This window comes from Echeneis naucrates, chromosome 7, assembly GCF_900963305.1.
Source record: "Echeneis naucrates chromosome 7, fEcheNa1.1, whole genome shotgun sequence".
In the NCBI taxonomy this organism is placed as follows: domain Eukaryota; kingdom Metazoa; phylum Chordata; class Actinopteri; order Carangiformes; family Echeneidae; genus Echeneis; species Echeneis naucrates.
In genome coordinates, this window is record NC_042517.1 from 12428448 (window position 1) to 12454550 (window position 26103).

Below are 26103 nucleotides of genomic sequence, written 5' to 3' on the forward strand. Positions count from 1 at the left end.
CACAGGGCCGCCAGACAGACAGACAGACAGACAGAGACCAACAACCACTCACACTCAGACCTACGGACAATTTTCAGACAGTGGGCCATGCAAACTCCAAACAGAAAGGCCCCAGGCCCGGGAACCAGACCTACAACTTTCTTGTTGTGAGGCAACAGCACTAACCACTATGCCTCTGTGCTGCCCTCCTCCTGGTTATGATGTTACTAATTCATTTCTTAAAAGCACCGATGTGTTGAAGCTATGCCTGGTGTTGAGCTGTGCATGGTAGTTTGGAAGTCAGTTATTTTCCATAAAGAAACCAAACAAACAAAAAAGCCATGCAGGAGCGACAGCAGGGGAGTAGCTTGTTCAACGCTGAATATTCAGAGTTTAGCCCCATTTTGTGCATTTCCTGTTGGAATTACATGCAAGTCAAAGCACATATATCTGCTTTTCTGAAAATGAATTACTCTGCAATACTTGAAAGGCTTAGAAAGTCTATTATTCACATTTTGAGAGTATTTCTTTCTCATCTGGAGGGAAAGATACCCCATCTGTTTCAGAGGAACAACATTCTTAACAGGATCGGAATTGAAAAAAAAGAAAGAAAAATAAATGAGCCTTCATCAGTACAATTGATTTTTAACTTTTGTTCATTAACATCTTGTGTAGCCACTGTCCTTTGTATTCGAAAATACAGTTGCAACACAGGAGTTTTTTTGTAATGGTAAATTTTAATGAAAAACCTTCTTTCCCTCTTTCTTTTTTTTTTTTTTTTTATAGCTGAGTATTTATTTTTTGGCAAATCAGATAATGTGCTCTTAAACTGTAACGTAATGAAATCACCAGATGGCCAAAAACAAAAAAGAAAGAAAGAAACTCAAGGTAAACTTACTGCAAGGGCTTTCAACCATCAAAAACGCCCATGAAGAGGGAACAAACTTTGAAGCCTGTAAAATGATTGAAAGCTTCGGGGGGTTCAGGAGATAATTCATTGTCTCCTGGCTTGAGCTGAAGTGATCTCTTAGCTTTCAGTCTGCATGACTTCCCATCTCAGAGCGAAGAGCATCTTTCCTCTAAAGTTAGATAAATTATCCGAAGGCAAGTCAGTGCCTTTTTTATTGTGATATTCGCAGTTCTAAACTAATGAATCTCTGGAAAAAAGGATAATTCATAAAAAATATGGCATGAAGAATGACGACAGACTTTGCCTTACTAAACCTGTGGAACGTCAGTACTTTTTACATTTAATCCTTCGCTGCATTTCACATGTTGAATCAAACTCCAGTTCATAAATCAAACAAACTCAGACCACATGTTCCTTGGGGGGGGGGGGGTCTTGTTTATTTGTTTTTTGTGTTGTTGTTTGTTTTGTTTTGTCTCTTTAAGTTTGTGATCATGCCTTTCTCATTTCAACATTACCATTTAAAACCAATTCTTTCTGAATGTCTGTAACACTGAATAGATAACATAAATCACATCAATCAGTGAGAAACTCATGATTTAAAAGTGGCAGAATCCTCCCTACAGAAAAAAGGGGGGTGATAAATGAGGGCAAGGGTGTTGTCTGTATACTGTATTTTAGAGGTCAAATACTGTATTACTTGTGTTAATGTGTACATGGAAATGAACTTTGAACTCTCAATTTGAACAACAAAACAAAACAAAAAAACTTGACTGATCTTTCATACTTGACAGCATTTTTCTGCATTGTTTAATTTAATGACATCAATTGCAAAAGAAAAAAGTCTCAGATTATTTTGGCAGGAACAATGTGCACTTTCCCAATATCATTTTGTGTGTGTGTGTGTGTGTGTGTGTGTGTGTGTGTGTGTGTGTGCGCGTGTGTGCGTGTATACATGTATGAGACAGACAGAGAATGTGTGTGTCTGTGTGTGCCCAGTTTAACAGTGATTGTTGGCTTTTCTGGTGCAACAAGGTTTCTTTTGTAAGAAAATGCTCCCAGAATATTAAACTTTTTTTTTTTTTACTTTTTTTTCTTCTTCTTCTTCTTTTTTTTTTTTTTTTGTTTTGTTGTCGCCTCCACTGTATTTTTTTTATTTTTTATTCTTTCACCCAAAATTGGAATTTAATATATTTTATAGAGGTTTCACCACAATTTTTAATGTAATCTTTGTTTTCAAATTGCACATCTTCTGCAAACAGGTCATTTAGTTTAGGAGCATCTTGACACAGTCAGCACGTCAATAAACCACTTTTTATCTGGTGACGGATGCTGGCAACGTGTGCGAGTCAATTACTCATGAATAACAATCTGAAATGTCTGAGCAACTGCGATAATTGCTTTGTTGCTACTGTTTCACTCCTACAAGTTTTAATAAAGTTTTCTAATTTCATGTTGCCCTTTAAGCCTTTTCCATAGACATTGGTGCTATTCAATAAGGGAAAGTTGGTAATTTTAATCCTCCAATGTCATTGTTTCTTCTTGGATGCCCTTTTTGCGTGAAAATAAGTCATTCTTTTTCCATGAGAACATTCTTAAAGTCTTGGCTCACAGCTCAGTTTGAAAATTGTTGGTCATCAGTTTTCATCAGCTCAGATCTGATGGAAAGGCTCTCAACAGGCAATTTCACGAGGACAATGCAACAGTTTCCATTTGAATATTTGTTTCAGTTTTCAAGTTGTCATGTGAGTGGCATTTCAAACCTCCAAAGTTCTTCTAAGCACAAAATGTAAATGTACATGTGAGGTATTGAAATTAGGATCTTTCACGCAAATGTCAAAAATCTCAAGGGCCCACAATGTATACCTCAACAACTGTCTGTTCACTATGCATCGTCGAGCTGCAGCAAAGACATTCTGAACTAGTCAATGGTGCGATAACTTCTAACATGTCTTACTTGACAAAACACTGTCACACTGTCATTGGATGTGTTTCACGTCAAATAAAGGAGAAAAAAAAAAAAGCTTTTTCAGAGTTTTTTGTGCCTCTTCTTTGAGCACGTTCCTTCCACCAGGTGGCAGTCTAAAAAAAAATGGCTGCCTTTGTGAATATGTCACAGTGCTGTTTCTCTCAGTTTAGACCATATCTGCCTATTATTTATGATAATATACAGATATTCACATCTTTAATACAGCTTTTACTCGAACTTTACCCTTCAGACATTGTTTATTCATGTAAGATTGACAGAGAAATCAGCTCCTGGATTCACATTCAAATGTTTGAATGAGGGTGTAAAACAGCCTTTGCAAAGGGTTTACTGATCAACTATTTGGATGGACGAGTTTTGAAAACTCCATTTGGCTGGTTTTCTCTCTCCTTTTTAGTAATGCAAAATAAAAATGTTAACATTACAATAAGTTAATACATTTTGTTTTTTTTACACTTCAGTGTCAAATAATCCATAATGTTGAGATCATACCTGCTGTAATACTTGTTTTGTAACACTGCCATGGTTTATCTAATAATGACTTTAAACTGATATATGAAGCCTTGTTAATGTGCTCATTGATAAATCCATTTGTTACAACTTAAAAGCCCCTAAAATGCGTTCCTCATCAGATCATGGTGCAGATGATACTGTGAATGAATGTGAATGTTAACTGCAGTGTGAAGAGTGAATCATGTTGTTCAGTTTTGACTGCTGGTCAAAGTGCATTAAACCATTTAAACAAGCATGTCGTTTCCTGGACACAGTTCTGTAAATGATCATTTCACCACTGAGATAATAGCTGCATTTATTGGATTTTGAATAAAATGTAAATTAATGGATAATGGATAACTTCAAACACAACATTTATATCTATGACAATTGTTTATTCTATTGGGAAACGTGGTCATGATAGTTTTTTTTTTTTTCATTTCCATCATGTTCTATCTCTTTTCTTAGTTGAGCTTCCCTCTTAATGAGTAACAGGTTTTTAAAAGATCAAAATATATGTAACATTTTAATATTTCAGCGCTGTGTAAGTATTTTTTGAAGTAAATTGAGGATGCTTTCAAAGCAATACTCCAGAATACCCTCATGCAGAGTTTGGTCAGGGGTGTTGTGCCAAGCACCTTTGAGAAAGCTCTCAGGTCAAAACAAGAACTGGTCTAATGCTGAAAGAGACTGGATGCCATTGCCCTAATTAATCACAATGGCTAAAAAAAGAATTAGACTTGGCTGTTCACGCTGAGATTTTTGGTGATTTGAACACTTTGTTCAGCAGTGGTCTTTATTGCTGTTTCAGAGCAGCATCAGAGCAGCAGTGAGCAGAGCACAGATGGGTCCTGTGATTGGTCTGTGTGCAGCAGCAGATGCTGATGACGTCTGACTTGTCTTCAGCCAACCTGCGAACCTGCTGGTCCGCGCATACACGCCTGGCTTGTGAGGAAGTCCACACTCTTCCCCAAAGCTTGTCACTCCGACCACATAAAACCTCTCCTCATCCTCACTGTAGCACTGAAGAGGGCCTCCGCTGTCACCCTGAAACAGACATAAACGGCAGGGAATATCATACGGATCTGAAACCTGGGGCAAAGTTGATACACATGTCACAAAAAATGCACAAAAATCAGCACCTGACAAGCATCAACCGCCCCACTCTCCTGTCCAGCACAGATCATGTTTTCAGTGACAAGGCCATTATACCAAGTGCTCAGGTTACACGTTGTCCTGTCAACCAGCTCCACCTCAGCTTCCTGTAATCTGTTCAACTGCCTGCCTACAGCAAACACAACAATAGTATTTTCAGTGTCATTAACATATGCATTTGACATGTAAATATACTATATAATACTTTACCTAAAGCAATTATCTGTGACAGCAACATTTGAAAAGCAGGAGGAGAAGCCAACCTGTTACTTTAAATTCCTCTATTAAGCTTTCATAAATCATCCATCCATCCATCTTCATCCGCTTATCTGGGGTCGAGTCGCAGGGGCTTTCATACACGTTTAAATATTTAATGACAGGCTGTAATGCTGCGTGAGCAGATAGAAGTGTTTACCTATGTATTTGTCAATAGTTCTAACTTCTGCTCTCACCTATAAATATAGAAATGTTTTGATCGTAAATGCACTAAAGTGATGCTATAATATTATAGGCCATGTCTCTGTGGGAACAGTCATGCCAGCTCACAAACACTAGAATAAATCACACATGCAATATGATTATTGCTATGCATGACAACATTTTAGTGTCTCATAAATCATTCAAATAAAGAGTTTACAAAGAGAATAAAATTATTTCAAGTATAAGAGAAACCAAATAACATAGAAATGGTCAAATCAGCCAAGGCACAGAAAATTTGATGTATTTTTAATATAAAATACAGTGAAAAAGATGAAATTGCAGATGCTCTTTCTCACAGCTAATACAATAAAATGTGCCTGTGTTCAAATGAGGGCAGTGTTTTGTCTTTGCAGGCTCACATGGTTTATTATGGCTACTTCCTGTTTTATTTTGAAGCGTGTGTATGTATTCCCTTGTCTTGTCTAGCTTCCTTCCTTCCTTCCTTCCTTCCTTCCTTCCTTCACACCTGTATGGAGTCAGCATGAACTCTCGCGGGGCTTTTCATGAATGCACACGCTTTGTTTCGTGGTTGTATTTCGGACTCCACAGATGTAATGTTGAGGCACACTTTTTAATTCCCGGATCACACGAATTTCTGAATGCGCATTTACGAAATCTTCAGCCAAATCACGTGGCTCCTTAGATTTCTCCGCACTGTTAACGTTGTCGTTATGGCAACAATAAACAAAGGCAAGTAACACAAGGTCACGTGGTTTAAGAGTGATTAAGTCTCTCCATGCGATTGGCTGAAACAAAACGCACCTTATTGGTTGATGAATCTGTCAATCAGAAACATGGACAGCTCTATCAGCCAATGGTGACGTTGTGCAGTCTCAAAATTCAACGTACACGTTTCGTAAATGCGCATTCAGCAATCCGTATGCTCCGTGAGTTTATAGTACAAGTGTGCCTCAAAGTTACATTTTATGAAGTCCGAAATGCACCTGAGAGCCCCTGAGACCGTTCTGAATCTGTGTAGCTCCCATGTTGATATGAGCTGAGCTCAGTTCAGCAGCGTGTTCGCCTCAAACATCGACCAGGTTCCTCTGGTTTTGTGTCTCTGCCTGGTGTGTTGGATTTCTGTGTGTGTTTTGTTTTTGTTTTTTGTTAAAGGTTTGGACGTGGCCTGGACCTCGGTGGGGTGTTGGAGGCCCTTTGGCAGATTTCAGCCGCTTCCTGCTGAACCAGACTGTCGGCTGTCGGTGGATATCTGCCTGTAACTCTTTCTAGCTTTATGCCAGCCAGCGGCTCTCAGAGCTGCCACATGACATGTTGATGCTAACTTCTGACCAGCTAGTCCCAATCACTTTTTGTTGACTTTACCCCACTGAAGGTCAGACCCAAATGCCTTTTACTGCTCTGAGTGTTAAGTTGAACTTGACTTCTCTTCAGGTTTCTGTGCAGTTCTTCTGTACAGAAGCTTTTAAAAGGAAGTAAATGTGAATGTCTTATAAAGTGGAAATGTGTCCCTTCACAAATCAGTCAGAGGAGCCAGCAGGGAGACGGGGTCTCATTCAAGCACACTTCAGTGTGAAAAGTCACTATGAAACACTGATTAATGCTGCAAAATCAGTCTTGGAACAGACCTTTGTAATAGGAGCTCCCCCATCCGGAGATGAAACAGTGGCTGAAGTTGAGGGCAACTTCGTGGGTCACATTATGAGGCGTGCAGGCAGGCTGGACATGGTCAGTGAAGTTGAAGGGCGAGCTGAGGAGCAGCAGCGTCACGTCGTTGTCATACGTGGTGTCGTCATAGTCCTGGTGCATTCTCACTTCGCTGATGGAGCGGCTCTGAACATGATCTCCGGGGGCAGATAATACAGTGAGTCCTGCCAACACACGAAAATGGGCCCTGCCAACCCAGCTGGACACAAAACAGAAGGAGATGGAAATTAAATTAAACAAATTTTAAGATGCTTTGTCTAAGGTTGAAAACAGAAATGAACAAACCTGTATGTTAGACTCATGTAACAACAGATTTGAACAAGACGTTTGTGTTTCTTGCAGCCAATTATGTATTCATGCATCATGACATTCAACACAGGTTTGTTCTCTCGACAACCTGTTTTTTTGTTGTTTTTTTTTTTAAATTCCCTGTGGAACTTTTCCAGCTAACCACAGCTTTTGGTGTTCCTGCTTGCATCAAGATCTGGTCTCCTGTTTGAATCCAGCAGGCCGGATAATAAGCACAGATCTATCTGCGCTGTTCCCATGTTGTCTATGGTCACGAGTTTGTGCCCAGATTCTTCAGACATCTCAAACAGATGTGTAAGTTTGAATACAAATTACTAAGCATGACGATTCCTGTACATGTTCTTATAAACATGACAGAAAAAAAGTTTCAACTCTTTTGACAAAAATGGGTATTTTGGAGTGATTTCAGGTTGGATATGGATTTTGAGAGCATGACTTCCTCAGGTGTCTGGTTTCAGAGTTGGCTTGCCCTGACAGCAAACATTTTGGGGCTGAGGAAATGTCTGTGTATGAAGGTCAAGGAGTCTCTAAATTTGTTTGTTCATGAGGTTTTGTTAACCTTCATTAAATGTATTTTATATATTTTATTTTGTCTACCTTCTGTGCACAGTTGTAGATGTGACTGGCTGCAGCTCAGTGTCATACTCACAGGTACTTGTAGAAGCAGTGTGTGGCAGTGAGCACCCATAGGTGGTTTAGGATGGTCCCCCCACAGTGATGCCTGGACTGGATCTGGATACTGACCTGCCAGGGCCAGGCCCCCTCATGAGCTTCCTGGCCCCCTATTATCCGTGACAGACCTGGGGGGGCAACTAGGGAGCGTTGCCCGCAACCTCAAACACAATCCAAAAGTTTTTCAGCAGTTTAGTTCATACGTGTGTGTGTGTGTGTGTGTGTGAGAGAGAGACTGTGATCTGTTAGTAAAATTAAATTTCTTGGAGTTTGCTCTATGACAGTATGTTAAAAATTGGATTTATCTTATCTATATCTGATTAATGGTCTCAATTGCAAACTAATATCTAACTAATATCAGCGATATATGCTAGGTTAAAAAGGAAAAGTTTGTAAAACACTTTCTAGACATAATGTAGAAAAACATTATGCGCAGCTTCTAGATTCATAACTTATGTGGTTTGTGATAAAGTCATTAGGCAGTTTGATTCGATTCAGCCAATCGATTGAGGCCTAGAAATGAAGGAAACTTCCTGGTTGTACTCACTGTACTGTGAAGTCGGTGCAGCCAAACTCAGAGCACTCACAACCAGCAGCAGCCCCTTCAGCTCCATGAGCTTTTTTATTTTTTGAACAAAAACAAAAACAACTGCACGTCCCTCCAACCAATGATGTCATGTGCACGTCCTGAGACACAAAAAAAGATTGTAATGACATCATGACCAAAAAAAAAAAACCAAAAACTGAACAGCCAATGTCTTCATAAATAAATTGTGAACAACAACAAAAAAAAAGTCACTCAAAGTTAAAGACTCATTTTATTTTTTAAATGTTTCAACTCATTCAGTTCCATTCGCACACATTATGTAAGAAAAAGAAAAGGGGGCAGGTTACCAGATTAGCAACTGTCTATTTTCATATAGGAGGGGGGAGGGGGGGTGAGGAAATTATGAATGTAAATATTTTTCAATATTCCCTCTGTGAAAATATTGTTCCTCACAGAAACTGCCCAGAAGGTATTAACGCAGATGGGTTTGGTCCGTATATATATATATATATATATATATATATAAACATATTATATATATATATATTTTATATATAAACATATTATATATATATATATATATATATATACGGACCAAACCCATCTGCGTTAATATATAAACATATTATATATATATATATATATATATATATATATATATATTATATATATATATATATATATAAACGGACAATACACTTTCGTTACAGTGTGTATTTATAACGTTTACATTTACTCATTTACTCTTTTACAAATGAGATAAAACCTAATGCATCATAATATATGTTTATATAAACTGTTCATTCTTTTCTTTCCCTCTTTACAGTGATCTTCTGGGAATCTCTCCGACCAACACCAACCAATAAATTCCTGCACTCCTAAACTCCCCTCACTGCTCCAGCCGGGTTTCTGTGAGGGACGGCCCTGCACCCCCCCCTCCTCCCTCTGCTCGGTCTCCCTGAGGCTGGTCCCTGGACCCGGATCGGCCGCTCTGTGCTGCAGGCCTGGATGACCTTTAGGATTTCACCGAGCACCGCCGACACTCCCTCACATTCTGCTGAGAGTCATCAATTATGCAGGCGAGCTGAGGGCGAAGAAGGCAGCAACAATATGGCGACAACCGCAGTTTCTCCCCAACCTCTCCCACATCTGCAGTCCTGCCGCGGCGCTCCGGATTCCCTGTAACACCGACACGGTGAGTATGGCTCTTTTCTAACCGGTGGGGGATGAAAGGTGAGGGCTCATTTTCTCCTCCGGCCGTCTTCTTGTGCTTGAATGTCGCAGAGCTGCACAGCTTTTTTTTTTTTTTTTTTTTTTTTTTTTTTTTGGCAGCCGGGTGTCTGAGCTCACCCACCGGCTGGACTAGAGCAGCGCGGAGGAGGGGGGGGAATATTTTTATCCATCATTTTCTGTCGATGGGGAGGAATTTATCGGATTAACCGTTCGACGAGCAGCTGAGACATTTGTGAGGAGGAAATGTCTGGTAGTTCAGGCTGCAGGTAGGAGCCAGCCCTGAAAAAACAGAAGCCGTACAGAGGTGTTCTTCCAAATTGTGCTCGCTCTGTGTTTTTTTAATGCCGTCGGGATATTCAGGATGATGCTCTCGGCTCCGGGAAAACAGATGCTATGTGAGTAGCCCGTTTTTCCTTCCTACTGTCAGCAATGGCCAGCATATTCACCTCCAGGTGATCTCTGTGTTTTGTTCGTTGGTTTGTTTGTTATTTTGGTGTGGCAGCACCATCCGTGTTGTCTGCTGCTCTTATTTATTGTGTTGCGGACCGTGTGTTGTGTGGCTGCTGCTGTCCAAGCTGCAGACTCCTGTGTGCAGATAGAGCCTGTATTGATTTGGCAGTCGACATGGCTCCACGGGTGTGGTGCAGATCCTTCAAGGCAACGCGCAAAAACGCACAGAATAACCCCCCCCAATCCATCCATCCATCCATCCTTCCACCCCTCCACCCCCTCCTCCACTAGCACCAAAAAACTCTTTTTTTTTCTGAAGCATTTTTTAATTCGTGCTGTGTAACAGGAGGGGCACATTGAGCTGATTCCTTTATGTTGCATCGACATCACACTGGTGACTTGTGACAATCGCATGGCTGCGTTAACCACAGCGTGACATTTCCAACACACCAGCCAGCCACTGCAGCAAAGCGCCTCGGCTCCGGCCGGCTCCGGCCCCCCAGATCCTCTCTGTGGCCGAGCAGGACCTTTCTGTTCAGTGGAAGCTGTTGGGAGTCTACAGGCCCCCTCTGCTTCTTAATGAACAGCTTTAGTAAACAAGTATCCTTTTCTTGCTGTGTGCTGTGTCTCTGAAAAGGAGAAAATGACCGAGAAGGTGCCAGAAGGTGCTTTTGCCCCCCCCCCCCCCCCCCCCCCCCCCCCCCCCGGGTGAAAACGATCGGATCGTCAGGTCGGGATGTGTCTGAGCCAGAGACACAGCAAGACGACTGTTGTCCCAGAGACTCGGAGGATGGAGTGCAGGCCCGAGGGCGTCGAGCGCAGAGCGCACCGTGCAGGCCTGCTGGAGATCAAAACGCGTTTTTTTCCCCAGACAGATCGGTCATGATTTTCCCTCTCCGTCAACCCCACATGTGCATGTTTATGTGTGTGTGTGTGTGTGTGTGTGCGCGCGTGTGCGTGTGCGTGCGCGTGCGTTCTTGTGGTGCTGAAGCGGACAGCGCCAGCAGAGCAGCAGAAGGCTCAGTGACTGCGAGGTTCCGGGGTCCATTTTATAACAGACGTCTTGGCTCACAGGCTGCATGCTTTCTGTGACTGCCCCCCCCCCCCTTCCCACAGCACCTCCCCATACCAGGACAGAGAGAGTGGAGTCTTTCCTGTCAGACGTCTGTTTTAAATGTCCAGCATTTTCAATTAGATGTTGTTATGCAAGAGGGGAAGTGCCAGGCCTCGTTTTTCAGATATGGCTGATTATGCATCCACCCTTCTTTTCTCCGCTCTTGCCTGGTTAACAAAGATTTGTTTGGAATAGAAATGGGTTGAAAGGAATGCAAATGAAATGACAGCATTACCGTGTAAAAAATGTGGCCCCCAAAACTCAAATGTCATTTTTTTGCCAGTTTCAGGTGTGGCTCTTTTTTCTGCTTCTTCCCTGCTAGCTCTCTCCTCTCTCCTTCACTGATGCCTCACATTAGTACATTGACCCTGAAATGTCCTGCATCTTGAACAGCTGTCATGTAACCACCATACCCTTTTTACATCTAAGTGTGCTGGATAAAGGCTCCACTGACTCATGCAGCCATTAAGTTTGTCATGTTTTGTGTCAGCCTTTCTGCAGCTATTCAAAAGAAAATCATAGGGAGCAAAACTCCTAAACGTTCCGGTTGTCTTCATTGTCAGAGGTTTAGTGCACGAGCGAGGATTTGTTCTAGGACTGGAGGCAAAAGAAATTTGGCATCATAAATAATTCAACCATTAAACTGGTGTCTGAGCATAAGATTGAGCTTAGTTCATGAAAAATATCAAAATTTCGTAACTGTCATGTTTTTTTTAGTAATTTTACATAGTTAACAAATGAATGAGAAAATATTGCAACAATAAACTTTGTAAATTCAGCTATCAAATATAAAATATAAAATTAAACCAACATTTTCTGCTCCTCTGCTTCTGCAAATAACTAAATGTGCAAATTTTAGTATGTATAAAATATGTTAATATGAATAACCAGTAAAATGTGTGATCAGGTGTTTCTTCCTTTGCCAGTGTTGATTTAAAAAATCATCAGTGCTCATGTTACAGAAACTCTTATCTGTATGAATACTGGGTGAGACTTTTCATATGAAAACGCTGAAAAACAGAAAAATCTGTTCAACTTTAATATAAAGAATAACTTGCTTTATTTGTCTCTGTCGTTTACACCCAAAATATGGGAAAATATTTCCATCAGTTATCTACACAGCTGATAAGTGAAAGGTCACTGGAGCCAGTCCTTTTTGGTGACAGGTCCCTACTCTGTCAGAGGGCCAACACATAGCGACAGACAATCACTCACCTTCGCAAATTACAGGCACAAATGAACCTAAACATGAATTAATCTAAATGTGCACGTCTTTAGACGGAGCCAAGCAGGCAGAAGGAGAACATGCCAACTCCACACAGAAAGACTCCAGGTTTGAACACAGAACTCTTGCTGTGAGGTGATAGTGCTAACACTGGCCCACAGTGCCGTCCAACCAGAATCATCCTTGAGGATCAAATGGACATCATCTCAGTCTTAACTAGTCATTTAACCAGCCTCTCTTTTTTGGTTAACCAGACAATAGGTCTAAGATGGTATTTATATACAATTATGGTTTAGTTCTGGTGCCTCTGGGGTCATTTACACTGAGCTTCACCTTTTGGTTCCTTTCTGCCTTTATCAAGTCATGAACCTTCACCTGTAAATATGTGATTAGGTTAGTTTCCTTCACTATTTTAAAACAAATCCTGTACCTATAAGACATGTAGCACAAGATAAAGCTTGTTTTTGTTAAATCAGTCATTACTGATAAAGTGAGTGAAAATATTGTTTTGTATTATTGTTATATTTTTAGTTTATTTTTGGAGACAAAGATGACTGAAATATTGTTTTGAGCAGCGTTTCAGCATCTCCTTAGCGGCTGAACTTCACAGCGCTCCCTGAATGTGGATGCCAAATAGACAATGAACGGAACATGTCCGTGGTGTATCTTGTTACATTTTACAATCAGGTGCACTAAACAGCTGTGGTTGTGTTTTTGCCATGAATCTGAGCTGTTGAGGACCAGCAAAGTGATTCAACATTCAGGCAGTGATTTATGTTGTACTTTGTATTGATCTACTACATGAGCTAAAGACATTTATACATATTTTCTGCCTTTAACTCATATTTTTTATGCTCAGGACTTCATAACTCGATATGTAAATTAATGAACATGATTTCACCAGAGTGTTTTTCATCTTTCCGCTCATGTTTTGTCACATCTTTTAAATCTCTTCCTCTACATGAAGCAATATCTGAAGTCTGATATAAGTCTTATGTTTTTATCTAATAAAAAAAAGGAAGCACTAAGGTTGCTTACATTGTGAATATTTCATCAGTTGTAAGCTCTTGTAAGCGCTCATTTTGTGGTCATGATCTCTGTACAGGATGGCTTGTCTGTTGACCTTTTCTCTTTGTGTCTGCTCCTCCAGCAGAGCTGCTACTGTGGATGGTACAAACCTAAAGACCAAGTAGCTGCAGGATGAAAATATGGCTGCACCCCTTCTTGCACCACCAGGACCTGATAGCTTCAAGAAGTTTACTCTGGAATCTTTGGCAGCACTCGAGCAGCGCATCAATGAGGAGAAGAACAAGAAACCACCCAAGCAGGACAGCAGCTACCGCGACGATGACGACGAGAACAAGCCCAAGCCCAACAGTGATCTGGAGGCTGGGAAGAGCCTGCCCTACATCTACGGGGACATCCCTCCAGGAATGGTGGCGGTACCACTGGAGGATCTGGACCCATACTACCTGAACTCTCAAAAAGTGAGTTTACACACACACACAGACTAAATAAGCAAAATATGTGTGTGCGTGTGTAGCATTTAAAGGATACTGAATCAACACAATTCAACGTTTAAGAATCGTGTCCTCTTTTGTTAAATTAAGCTGTTTTGTAGAAAAACAGCTATATTGTTATGAAATTAAGGAAATGTCCTGAAACATGTATTTCCAAAAACTTTGACAGAAGTATTACATATTTTTTACATGATCCACTTTATTGATAGTATTTGTCCCTCTACCTCAGACTTCCAAGATCTCAAATGGCTGCTTTATATTCTACAAACCTCAATATTATTACGTAGCATGATGATAACTTTACTGACTAGCTTTTATGTTGTTTTAAAAACACTTTTATGTCGATGGCAAAGTTTTTTTGTCATTGGAATCTGTCATTAATTCCTTTCTCTTTTTTTAAATGACATTGTGGCATCTCTACAAGAACCAAGCCCATTATTTAGAACATTTTTAAGCCCCACCTCATTTTTATAATTCTCCCACTTTATATTTGATGCCTAGCAGTTAAACCCAAACCTGCTCGTTACTCTTTCACCTAATGGTCAGTAGACACACAGCCTCATGATGTCACAGTGAGTCATGCATAATGGCTGAATTAACGCGGGCAAAGGCGACTGTGATAGTTTGTTTCTAGGTGGGCCGTCTTTACAGTTATTGCAATTTCCTAATTAGGATGCAGAATGTAAATATGCTCTCCTCCTCAAAGGCTTTTGGGGAGTGTGATGGGCTTAGCACTTGAGTTGTTGAGTGGAAAGTTGGCGTTATCTCACAGGGCTTTGGGGAAAAGGTCAGATGTGGTAATTGTTGTTCCACGCCACAGATTTGTCTAATACTTGAAAATTAATCTGTGGCTGGAAAGAAAAGCTGGCTGGTTGTCTTAGAGGAGGTCAGCGTCTCATTGGGGTTTCAGGAACATCTAAGTGTGTGGATGACTGGATGACCTTGAGAGCCCCTGAATAACATCATAATATGTCCTTGTCAACCAAAACTGTAAAGGAGGCTGTATTAATTCCACAAGGCTTCATCTCACATTTGCTGGTAAAATCTTTTTTTGTGTAGGATACGTAAAATATACGGCCATCACTTACAGATATGACAGACTGTGCTTTGAAGACTGAGGGAAGTTAGAAACTAAAATATACAGCCATTTTGAATAATCTGAGCCAGTTGTGCATTGTAGCACAATGTTTTCTTTATGGGTGTGAACCTGTTAGACTACTTTATTGTAAAATGGCTGTCATTTACATGAGCATTAATCAAGATAAAAAGTGTACCGAGATCAGTTTAAAGCTGGAATGTTTATAACAGGACAGAGCAATGAGTCTACAATCTCTTACCATAGTAACATCATTTGTTGTCTATTTTTAACAAAGAATTATGTAACAAAAATAGCATTATTTTAAATTCAAAATGGACTCTTCCAATCACTTAATCTTTTAAATACAGCTGTGCTTTTGACAACAGGGTTTTATAACTGTCCGTACTGTATACCATAAAATATATCTAAATCCCACCTGAAGCCATCATTACCAGTTAAAATGTATTTATAGTGTGTGTGTGTGTGTGTGTGTGTGCGTGCGTGCGTGTGCACACTCATTTAGGTGCACAGGCTTTCCCTACTATTCATCTGTCTCTGTACATCTGTGTGTCCGTCCGTCTCTGTCTCATATCTCCCTGTCTTTACTCAGTGACTGTTATGTAATGTAATAGTCCAGCACACGAGAAGAAGACATGGTTCAAATGTGGAGAACATGTCCAGCAATACATAGAATTGGTGATAAATTAATTCACCAACACATAGCTCACCTGTCTTTTATTCCGCACATGCCCACGCTTTACTGCCAAAGATGTATTTGAGTCATGCAAGCTTCGTTCTGTATTGTGCTTCTTGCCTCAGCTCCTGCCTTCTTCATCCATCAGTCCTGCCAGCCCTCAGCTTCAGGCAAATCTAATTATGGCCCTCGATCTAGTCTCATTCTAAGGCCAATGGGTACAAATGCTGCTGTGGATCTAACATCAGATCAGGTTGTGACCTTGATGGGGGAACGTTGTATGTTACTTGTAGGGAGGAGAGGGTGGGGTGTGTGGGGAAATATCCCCTTAAAGTAAGCTGCTCATCATTTCCTCAAATCTTTAGTTGTTGCTCTTTTAGATTGTGGCATAGTTAAGATGGGGGGGGTCTTGGCAGACTGTCTGGGTGATGATGCAGCATCAAGCCCTTCCCACCTCGCCGATGGCTGAAGCGTGCTGGGCCATGCTAAGCTGAGCCAGGCCAAGTCGAGCTCTGTGCCGGTGTATATAGCTGGTGGAACAAATCATTTTGAAGGAGAGGCGCTTGGAACAATGACAGAGGAAGGGAGGGAAGGACAGATGAAGTGAGGACAGGGATGAAATGGATGAAATGTGCAAGGATGCATGTGAGCATTTGCTCTCCTTCTCACAGAAGCTGAAATGTGTTTGGATTTTTTCTTTTTTGAAGACCTGAAGCTTCAAAAAGGACACATTACCTTAATGAGAAAGTTTTAGATTTTTTTATAATAAAATCTGACAGAAAAATACATTACCACACTAAAAATGTGTGTTCATCAGGTCTAAAGAAGAATTGGTTCAGTTGTCCTCTGAGTGTTACAGTGATTATCTTAGAGACAGTGATGGTAAACTAGATTTAATCTCTTGCAAAGTGGTCAGTTTTTCATCTATACAGATATCCAGACTTTTTCTAAACAAGAATAAGCATCCAAACATTTTCTGATAATACTAATTACCAATGACAAGGAGCAGGTGAGCAGCCAGCATGGCAGCTGAGCCCCAATTTATTAATGTGTGTGTGTGAGGCTCTCGAGCAAAAGGCACCATAAAATTCAGTCCATTTGCGATTTACCACAGGGGCGGGAGACGGGGGCTCTCTGAATGGCTGCTGCGGCCCTCAGAGATGCAGAGGCTGCAGCCCTGCCTGATGGCTGGAGCTTCTGTGTGTTGAAGCAGCTCTCTCGCTCTCTTTACTTGTCTCCCACCCATCCCCCTCTCCCCCCTCCTCTCCATCTTCTTCCCAGCTCCCTCACTCTGGCTTCTCCTCAGCCTGCTGCTGCCACAGTTGCTGGCTGCCTATCTGCTTCACTTGCTCTGCATCTCTTCCCTCTCCTCTTTGCTCAGCTCAGGATTATGAAATTTTCAGTAGCTTTGCAGTAGTTTAGTCATGCATTACAAAAAAAGGCTCCCCACATAAAGCTGTCGTGTGTGTTTGCGTGTGTGCGTGTGTGAACGCGAGCATCGGTTGCCCATTTCTGAGCTTCTAGATGATAGTTTGTGTGCACAGTAGATTATGTGTCGGCCACGCATGCTTACACAACATACAGTGTGTGTGTGATGATTATATGTAACATAAATGTCATGCTACAGGAAATTGGGGCATTTCCAAGTGTGTCATTAAGGCTGACCACGGCGCTGACTGGGGAAGTTGATAATATCTCTGGAAGTATTAACACTCAGGGTGGAGGTTGCTGCTCTGACCTAAAATAGTAGCTGAGGAGTAAGATTATCCAACCATGTTTCACTGGAGTGGCTTGATCTGAGCTGGCTGAAGATTTCAGTCAAATTAATATCACTGGGTCATGTGACAAACTTGTCCTCCAGGCACAAATGCTCTTTGTTTCTCTTCCATGTTTCTTTTAAAGAGATCTGTGTTTCTACTTTACAGCATTTTACTCGTCATGTCTGTTGGAAGTGTACAGATTAAATGTCACAGTCATGTGACAGCACCATGAGGTGTTTTACTGTATTGTATGTCTCTCTCCCCTTTTTCTTTCCTCCTCCTCCCTTCTTCGCCGTCTCCACCCTTCAGCATGGTGAGTCTGTAGGGCTTAATGTAGTGAGGGATGCCTTGTTAAAAGCAAAAAGAGCCCCTATCACTTGTGCAAATGCAGAGTCTCATTAAAGTTTCATGCAAATCACCATGATTTATTTAAACAATTATGAGGTTATCCACAGAAAGAGGCTTGCCAGCTCCCCTCGGTTTTGCTAGTTTCCTTCTCTTGAAACCACCAAAGCCATGATGGGCAGGATAGTGCTGAGTGACTGGGACAACAAACCAAAATTAGAAACAACCTGGCAGCCATTTTCACGAAGTTCAAACATGTTTCAGCTCATTTTCTGTGACACAGTGTACTACTTTATGAGCAAACGCACACATTATCTTTTATAAATAATCTCATATGTATGAGTTATATATGTGTATGGAGAACTGAGTCTTTGTGTCCAATCCAGTTTCTGGATGCATTCAATTACAGTCAATGCAGTACATGTATTTTTATCTGATTGTTATTTATTAACACTTTCCTTTCCTCTCTTTCCTTTTTCTCTCCACAGACATTTATAGTGCTAAATAAAGGGAAGACAATCTTCCGTTTTAGTGCCACACCTGCCTTGTACTTCATAAGTCCTTTTAATCTGGTTAGGCGAATAGCTATTAAAATTTTGATACATTCATATCCTTTGAAAAAGCATCTTAACAGCAGAGACAAGAGTTTCTCGTTCATGTGTATTATTCATGATGATATGTTCTGTCTCTCTCCTTGCGCAGCTATTGATGTTTCTTGTGACCGATGCTACTGAAAATGATATAGTCAGGAACTTCCTTACATGGAAGTGGATACAAGAAGACACACAGTAGCCATTTTGTCCTTGAAAAGGGTTGCAAAAAAGATGAGTCATCCTTGGTAGTAATCAAGTTAAACGTCCTCTAGAAGCCCATCACGTTTTAACACCATGGATAGATATCTGTCCAGCCTGAACATTTTAATAAGGCTGTCCTTCTTTGGACCAAGCTGCCACACAAAGAATTGAGGTGGGAGGAAAGTTTTTTGATTATAAAATGCATCTGATAGAAGAACAATTTCCATAATGTAGCCCAGATCTGTACTTATTTACCACTAGATGAAAAGGAAACCAATCCCCAGTTTATAATGGAATCCATCCAGATATACTAATATAAATACTAAACTAAAATAGATGCAGCAAAACCAGAATTACAATGATCCTTTTTTCATCTTTAAAATGTTTCTTCATCAAAGTTATTGACCAATTTAGGCAAAAGGCATTTGTGTTAGTTGTTTGTGCTACTTTAGAAACAGCTAATGGAGCCTAGAGCTGCTAGTCTCAAGCAGAGATGAGCAATGGGATACAAAGAGTTTGGAGAACAATATACTGCTATTGCACGAAACTTAGAAACAGCTTTAAAAATATGCTTATCGAGTAACAGGGACAGAGCTGCAAATTAATTTTTGGTGGTGTGTTTTTGTGCCAAGCCTGACTGAAAAAATTATGTAGAAGTACCTCACCCCACCAGATGTCAAATAACTCAAACTATGGCAAATGTCATGCATGGTCAAAAGTTCAAAATATTCAGAATTTAAATCAATGTCTTTGCTCCCACCTTCCACTCTGATGAACGTACTGTTGTTGGCAGTTTGCTATGTAGGCTATATATCTGTACTGATTGTCAGATACAGAAATGCTGACAACAAAAATGAGAACGATACAGAATATATTCCTGTCCCTACATGATAACTTCCATCCACTTTTCCTCCATTAACCAGCTGAAGGGACCCATCTACCTTCGGTTAAAGCTAATGCTGGGGTTTTCCTTGTCTTTCTCTGCGCTGTCAGCCTCGCAAGTTTAATACGCAGGCTTAGTTTTGGTCAGGCCTTTCTCTTTCCACTAAATACATACCATTTAAATATTTCATTGGGGAAATAATGGCCTTTATGGGGCTGGACACACATAACCACCCTTTGTTAAGAGCTATGAGTAGGTTTTATGAAATTAACCCTTTATATGCTGTAGACAGCAAGGACTGACCTGATCAAACAAATGACAATGTACACACACAGTATAGGCCCTGTACGTGTTTTAGTGAGGTTTGATGGTCACAATGTTTGTGATATATGTGGTTATCCTGTTCTCCAATTTTCCTTAACCTGTTCCTCACTCTTTTCAGCATGATCATTATGTGTACTATTTTGACCAACTGTATATTCATGACCTTTAGTGATCCTCCCGAGTGGTCAAAACAAGTAGAGTGAGTACACTTTTAATATATTCATGTGATGGTTTTAAGGCATGCCCTTAGATATTGCCAGTGTTTATTGTTATATTCAAATGTGAAATATACAATCCCAGTGATCTTTGAAAAATCACAAAAAAAAACAGAGCAAACAGACTCTTAGCTTAAAAATTGTGCAGTGGTTTTGTTGTTTAGAAAACAGAAGTAAAAGATTAATTCATTATGAATGAAAATGTGAAAATATAAGATGTAAGGAATATTTTTATGATCTTAAAACCAATATGGCTCTGTGATTTTAGCTTTTTTTTTTTTTTTCAAAAATAAGTCAGTGTTTTCCATTAAATTTTGAAAAGGCTATTTGTGATTCCCAGAAAATAAATCCTGCTTTTGATCCCTTGACTTTTCCTGCAGTATCTTCACAACTACTTAGAGGACCAAAATAAATTTACCATTCATGAGCTGAAAAGAATTTTATGAATGTACAAAATACCAACAAAACAAATGACCCTCAGCTGCACTGTGTATTTCGTGCTGCCAAACAAATGTTTTCATGAAGACATTAAACAAAAATGCCGATTGTGATGCATCTGCTAATATGAGCATATTAGCACTGTCCCTGATAGAAATTTAGATCAAAACACTCCTCTGGCTGGTCATGTTCAAAGATCACTAATATTTTTTGGAAATGTGTTATTTAGATCTGCATTTAATGTTGTAAAACAGAAAATGGCACAAACTGGAGCTGACTCTTATGCCAACTTTATGTTTCACATACTGCATTTACAATTCAGAGTTTCTGTAAAAAATATTGTAGTTTTATCTGACTTCATCTTGTTGAGTCCCATACTCAACTTTGTAATTTCCTTAATGTTAAAACGGTTAACAAAGTTGCAGACATTCAGATATAAGTGAGCTTTGATCCAGTCCGGTGAACTGATTCTGTCAACGTTTTTGTCTTTCAGGTACACATTCACAGGAATTTATACATTTGAGTCTCTTGTAAAAATCACTGCGCGGGGATTCTGTATAGATGGGTTTACATTCCTTAGAGATCCATGGAACTGGCTGGATTTCATGGTCATTTCGATGGCGTAAGTATTTTTCTTGTGATCAAATACAGTGGATGATGAGATGAAGTCGTGTACAATTATAAAGAGGGTGGGCAAGGGAAGTGAGTTTACAGTACTACTGGTGATTGTTCATGCCGTCTCTTTTTTCTTCCTTTCTGTCCATCTCCTGAGACTCCTTTGGTCTTTCTCTTTGGGAATTGAAGGTTTCCATCTGACACTGTGCGGCCTCCCTGACAACACCCACAGCTCATCTGACTTATCGTCCTCATCTAACTCTCCCTGTCATTTGGCCTTTTTCTCTTTCAATCTCCTGGAGTCGTGGGCAACAACCAATACATGGCCCAATATTTTCTCCCAATAAAAATATGCCATGTAGTACCTTACGCCTCCATATGAGCAAATACATCAGCACCATGTCACCATCATCTTTGTTTGCTGACGTGCCACATGGCCCATCTGTGTGTGAATTTAACTTTTCACCTCATATCTGCATGTAAATAATGAGCTGTTGTAACTGTGGTTTGATCCTGCAGGTATATAACAGAGTTTGTAAACCTAGGCAATGTCTCAGCTCTGCGCACGTTCAGGGTGTTGAGGGCATTGAAAACTATTTCTGTAATTCCAGGTAAGACAGGATGGGGTGGGGGATGGTGGGGCGGGGTCGGTGTTAGGTGTGTGTGTCTTTCTTTCCTTTTACCTTCCACCCTTCTCCTCAGTGGACAGGCTCTGTGAGTGGCGTCGTTTCCTCCTGGTTCGGTGGTGTTGTGCTCTTGGCGTGTGTGGTTTTTGTCATCGTGTTTGTTCTGTGTGTGATCCTTCCCCTATTTCAGATATATAACAGAGTTTGTGGACCTGGGCAATGTATCTGCGCTGAGAACATTCAGAGTTCTCCGAGCATTGAAAACTATCTCTGTCATTCCAGGTGAGACTCAGTTTAAACACTAAGGCTGATCCTCTCACCTTTTCTTTTCTACTCACTATTATTATGATTACAAGTATGATTTAAGCAACAAAAAAAAAAAAAAAATTGGAGACAACCATTTTTTGATTTATTTTTCCTCCAAAATTATCAAAAATGGTACTAATACATTTTTGATAGGCTTTGCAGTCTCCTCTAGGGCCATCCAAAGTGTCTGCACTCTCTTCTGCCCCAGTAGCGCAATCATTATGAGGCTTCTATCTAAGGCAGCTTTGTTTTTCTTTACAAACCCACTCCTTTCACCAGCTTTCAGCTTAAGAAAAGAAAATATCCTTTTCCACATCAAAGCAAATTATCGATTAGAATATTCTCGTATAGAAAAATGGTGATTATAATTGATATATATCAGCTGAGAATAGATTATAGCTTCTCAAAACTGACAGCAATTCATCTAGTTGCTGTATTACAAAATGAATGTCCAAGTATAAGTCCAAGTATAATTTTAAGGATCAGTAATTTTGTTGCACATTGGAGTGCTTCAATTGGAAGGAGAGGATCCCATGTTTTTGAAATCAAAAACAATTGTATGTGTACATGTTCATATGAGAAGTGGCATAGCTCTTACAGACATCCCATAGAATATACCTATTATTTATGCATGAAGACTGCCAAGCCTAGCTTGTGAACATATCTCTTATGCTGCATGATGCTTTTCAGTCACTTGCTTTTACAATATTAGCCTACCAAGAGCTTGGCTGACAAATGGCATTGAAAGTTTGATTTGCCCTCTTGTTTTTAATTTGATTGAATTTTCTTTTTCTTTTCTTTCTATGACCTACTTGAATGATATACCACGCAGAAAAAGAAACCGTGCTCTCAGATTGTAGAGGTTGGGAATCTAGATGGGATGGATGAATGACCTATTGACTTTTTGGAGTGACAGTTACACTAACTACATCAGTCTATTAATAGAGAAAGTTGTGTATAACGAACCACAGCAGAGGGCTTTTTGAAGTGGTACATTAGCTGTAAAAATGAGATAAGAAGACTGAATAGAGCATCTGAAAGGGGGTAAGAATTTAGTTTTTAACTATACTTATTACTATACTTATTATTACTAAGAGTAATAATTTGACATTTTGTTTTTTGTTGGAAGTTGAGAGGAATGAGACGATAGCGCCATAACAACTCTAGTTCTAACCCATTTGGACTGTTCTTTGTGATTGATTATCAAATGACTTGTCTTCTCCTAAATGGTCCACTTAGTTAGCAGTCTACTAAAGCTTATGGGCATTTGAGAGACTAGATAACAGCAGGAATAAGTTTGACCTTCTTCATCCAGAAATGAAAAGCTGCTCTGTCTGGGCTGGGATGCCAACCAGGGGACTAAAGCAGGTCCTAAAGGGGCTTTCAGTTGGTAAATCTAATGACACCAGCTATGGAACAGTCTTTACACATGATCCCCTGTAAAATGTAAACTGATGTTTATTCTATTATATTTTACACACATTGAAACAAAACACATATAGTGTGAATAAACCAAACCTGCAAGCATATTTATTCACCTTTCAACAGAGCCAGGTTAGCTGCTTCCTCGTGATCTGTTTGCTGAGCTAAGCTAACCATCAGTTCATATTTAACTTTAAACAATAATTCAATAAGACCCTGGAGTGACATACATAATGACATATTTCAACACATCGTTGATTTAATTTAATACGACTCTGGAAAATAAGTTTTAGTTTAAATAAAAATTTTTACTTGTCTCTATTCTGCCAAGCTCATGGAAATTGTCTGAATGTATAATCCTAAATTTAGAGCATATTGTTCAAGAAAATACAATGAGTTCAGCTGGGAAAAACCGGAATACCTATAGAGACCAAAAAGGAAAGGGGGTGTGGGTCATCCTGCTTCCACTATGTAGTTCCTTGTTGACCTGTGTGAACGCTGCCAGAGGATGCCTGTCTGGAAGGTAAACTGATTTTGACTGCAGGGTTGCGGTTTGGGGAGTCAGTGCTTTCCTAACAACATCTTATACAAGACAGTTCAAGAAGGTGCCCTCACTGGCACTGGCATTGAATTGCTCCTGTTCAGCCTTGGAGTTTAAATGACCTGCATGCGGTTTCCAGCCCCCCTGCCTGTGCCCAAGTCCCTCTCATGGCCCGTCTTTGTGCTGCTGTGCTCTCTTACAGATTTCCTCTCACGTTTCTGCAGCCTTCTCCCTCTTTTTTCCATTGTGTCCATCATTGGCGGTGAAATCCAAATTTCTTCTGGCAAAAAGTCAGTAGTTTTGATTGGAGCTTTATAACATTATTGGACAAATGTGAAAGGAGTGGGAAGGCTCCTAAATATTTATTGTTTGTAATGTTTCTAGAGATTTTATATATGTAATCTGTCAGTTTTGTCCAAAATGTATTACTACCTATATGTAACAGCATATATTTGTATATGCTTATATCTAAATTTACTTTAAATTTCACTTCTATAAATTCACCAACTTGTTTGTTTAGATGTTTTCCTGTACAAGAAGTAATTTTAATATCCCAATTACCATTTATTACATTGATCATTAGCTAATTATTTCATACTAAGCCAGTCGTGTTTTCAAATTCTGGATATATACCAGTAATTGATCCTAAAAAAATCGATTACCATATCAGCCATATTAGCTGTAAAAGCAGCAACTCCAATCATTTATACCTGGGGCAACAGCAGCTCCTGCATCACCTGCGTTGTTTGTGTGCGTGGTTGCCCTCCAGGCCTGAAGACCATTGTGGGCGCCCTGATCCAGTCTGTGAAGAAGCTTTCGGATGTGATGATCCTCACCGTCTTCTGCCTGAGTGTCTTTGCCCTTATCGGCCTCCAGCTCTTCATGGGAAACCTGCGCCACAAGTGTGTGATCTGGCCAATCAACACCACCGAGAGCTACCTGGCCAACGGCAGCAAGGGCTTTGACTGGGATGAGTACATCATGAACGAAAGTAAGTAGAGGAGGGCCTCGCCAGTGGTGAGCTGGCAGCTATCAAGAGTATGAGTCAAGCCATATGCTGGGACATGAAAACGCTATGTTATTTTGGCACAGGGTAGGCACAGCTTAAATGGATGGAAATCAGTCATGTTGACTTGAAAATGTATGTATGTATGTATGTATGAGCAAACTGAAGTTAGACATTGGTCAGAATGGATTTACAGACCATTGCAGAATAAACAGCTGTAGCTGCGACAGAATGAGAGTGAAATGACTTATTATGACTGTTTTCCTTCAGCCAATTTCTACTTCCTGCCTGGCCAGTTGGACGCTCTTCTCTGTGGGAACAGCTCTGACTCTGGGTGAGTTGTCTTTTAGTCTTCACTGTCCTCTGAATGTTGCTGATCCCAGGCCTGTTATAGCTCTTCTATCTGCCTGTTGTCACATTATAATATAAGTAAATGGTGCTGAGCCATTTTCAGGCTGGGGGCCCCATCACGTCTCCCCCACCTCCCTCACTCTCTCCTTCTCCCTACCTCACCCCTCAGCCGCTGCCCAGAGGGCTACATGTGCATGAAAGCTGGGAGGAATCCAAACTACGGCTATACCAGCTTTGACAGCTTCGGCTGGGCCTTCCTGGCTCTCTTCCGACTCATGACACAGGACTTCTGGGAAAACCTTTATATGCTGGTAAAGCTGTGTGTCAACAGAAAACACCACATATCAATCATCACAAATTAGTACATATAAGTAAAAGGAAAATACATACAAGGGTGAAATGTATTCATCGATAGGAAACTTATCAAGTAATTTTATTAAGCAGAAAAGTCAAACCCTCTCATATGCAACAGTATAGCGTCATGCAGAGACAGGAAATGTTGGATTATTCTTGTTTCAGTAGAACTCCATGGCTCTTCCCTGTCTGTCTGTCTTTGTCTGTCAGTCACTTTGTTCCTAACAAAGCGTTCAGAAATGGAGTCACTCTTGCCTCCACATATGGAGGCAAGAGTGGAAGGAAGGAAGTATGAAATATTTACAGTTCAGGATTACAGTATGGCCAATGAGGGAGATCAGAGCTGATGAGAGCATCCAGGCTCACGCTTCTATTTTTGGTTGTATTTTTGAAATTCAGCTTCCAGCTGCAGGCTTTGCTGCCGTTGTGTAGTGCCCCTTTAGAGAAAATATTATACAGCTCAGTTTAGATTTGGTGTTAAATGTTCATAAATGTAAATTATGTAGCAGATTATATTAGACCCTATTATACACAGTTCATATCCAGCATCGCTACCGATTATTATTATTTTTTTATTTTTTTATCAGCACTGGGGGATAAAATGTAACACACTGTT

The 26103-nt window shown here is 40.3% G+C and overlaps 2 protein-coding genes across 2 annotated transcripts in view; one reads left to right on the plus strand and one right to left on the minus strand.

The window, feature by feature from the left end:
- Positions 1 to 4020: 4020 nt before the first annotated feature.
- On the minus strand, positions 4021 to 8260 carry LOC115045659 (transmembrane protease serine 11D). Its single transcript, XM_029505445.1, has 5 exons — positions 8194 to 8260; positions 7624 to 7807; positions 6587 to 6864; positions 4508 to 4650; positions 4021 to 4412 (listed from the first exon to the last, which is right to left on the minus strand). The coding sequence occupies exons 1-5, from the start codon at positions 8258 to 8260 to the stop codon at positions 4173 to 4175; spliced, it is 912 nt and encodes a 303-aa protein (XP_029361305.1). The 3' UTR covers positions 4021 to 4172.
- Positions 8261 to 9221: 961 nt separating this feature from the next.
- Positions 9222 to 26103, plus strand: part of scn8aa (sodium channel, voltage gated, type VIII, alpha subunit a) — a 41108-nt gene continuing 24226 nt past the window's right edge. The window contains exons 1-9 of the mRNA XM_029506243.1: positions 9222 to 9388; positions 13366 to 13702; positions 18101 to 18219; positions 19723 to 19812; positions 20760 to 20888; positions 21698 to 21789; positions 24546 to 24767; positions 25053 to 25116; positions 25303 to 25444. Coding sequence (XP_029362103.1) covers positions 13424 to 13702; positions 18101 to 18219; positions 19723 to 19812; positions 20760 to 20888; positions 21698 to 21789; positions 24546 to 24767; positions 25053 to 25116; positions 25303 to 25444 — 1137 coding nt within the window. The 5' untranslated portion in view covers positions 9222 to 9388; positions 13366 to 13423. The remainder of the gene's footprint in view (positions 9389 to 13365; positions 13703 to 18100; positions 18220 to 19722; positions 19813 to 20759; positions 20889 to 21697; positions 21790 to 24545; positions 24768 to 25052; positions 25117 to 25302; positions 25445 to 26103) is intronic.

Coding starts and splice junctions, on each gene's coding strand:
- LOC115045659 (XM_029505445.1), bottom strand. CDS start 8,260: ATGGAGCTGAAGGGGCTGCTGCTGGTTGTGAGTGCTCTGAGTTTGGCT. Junction 7,808..8,193: donor TGCACCGACTTCACAGTACA/GTGAGTACAACC, acceptor ATTGTGTTTGAG/GTTGCGGGCAACGCTCCCTA. Junction 4,413..4,507: donor GGGCGGTTGATGCTTGTCAG/GTGCTGATTTTT, acceptor TGTCTGTTTCAG/GGTGACAGCGGAGGCCCTCT.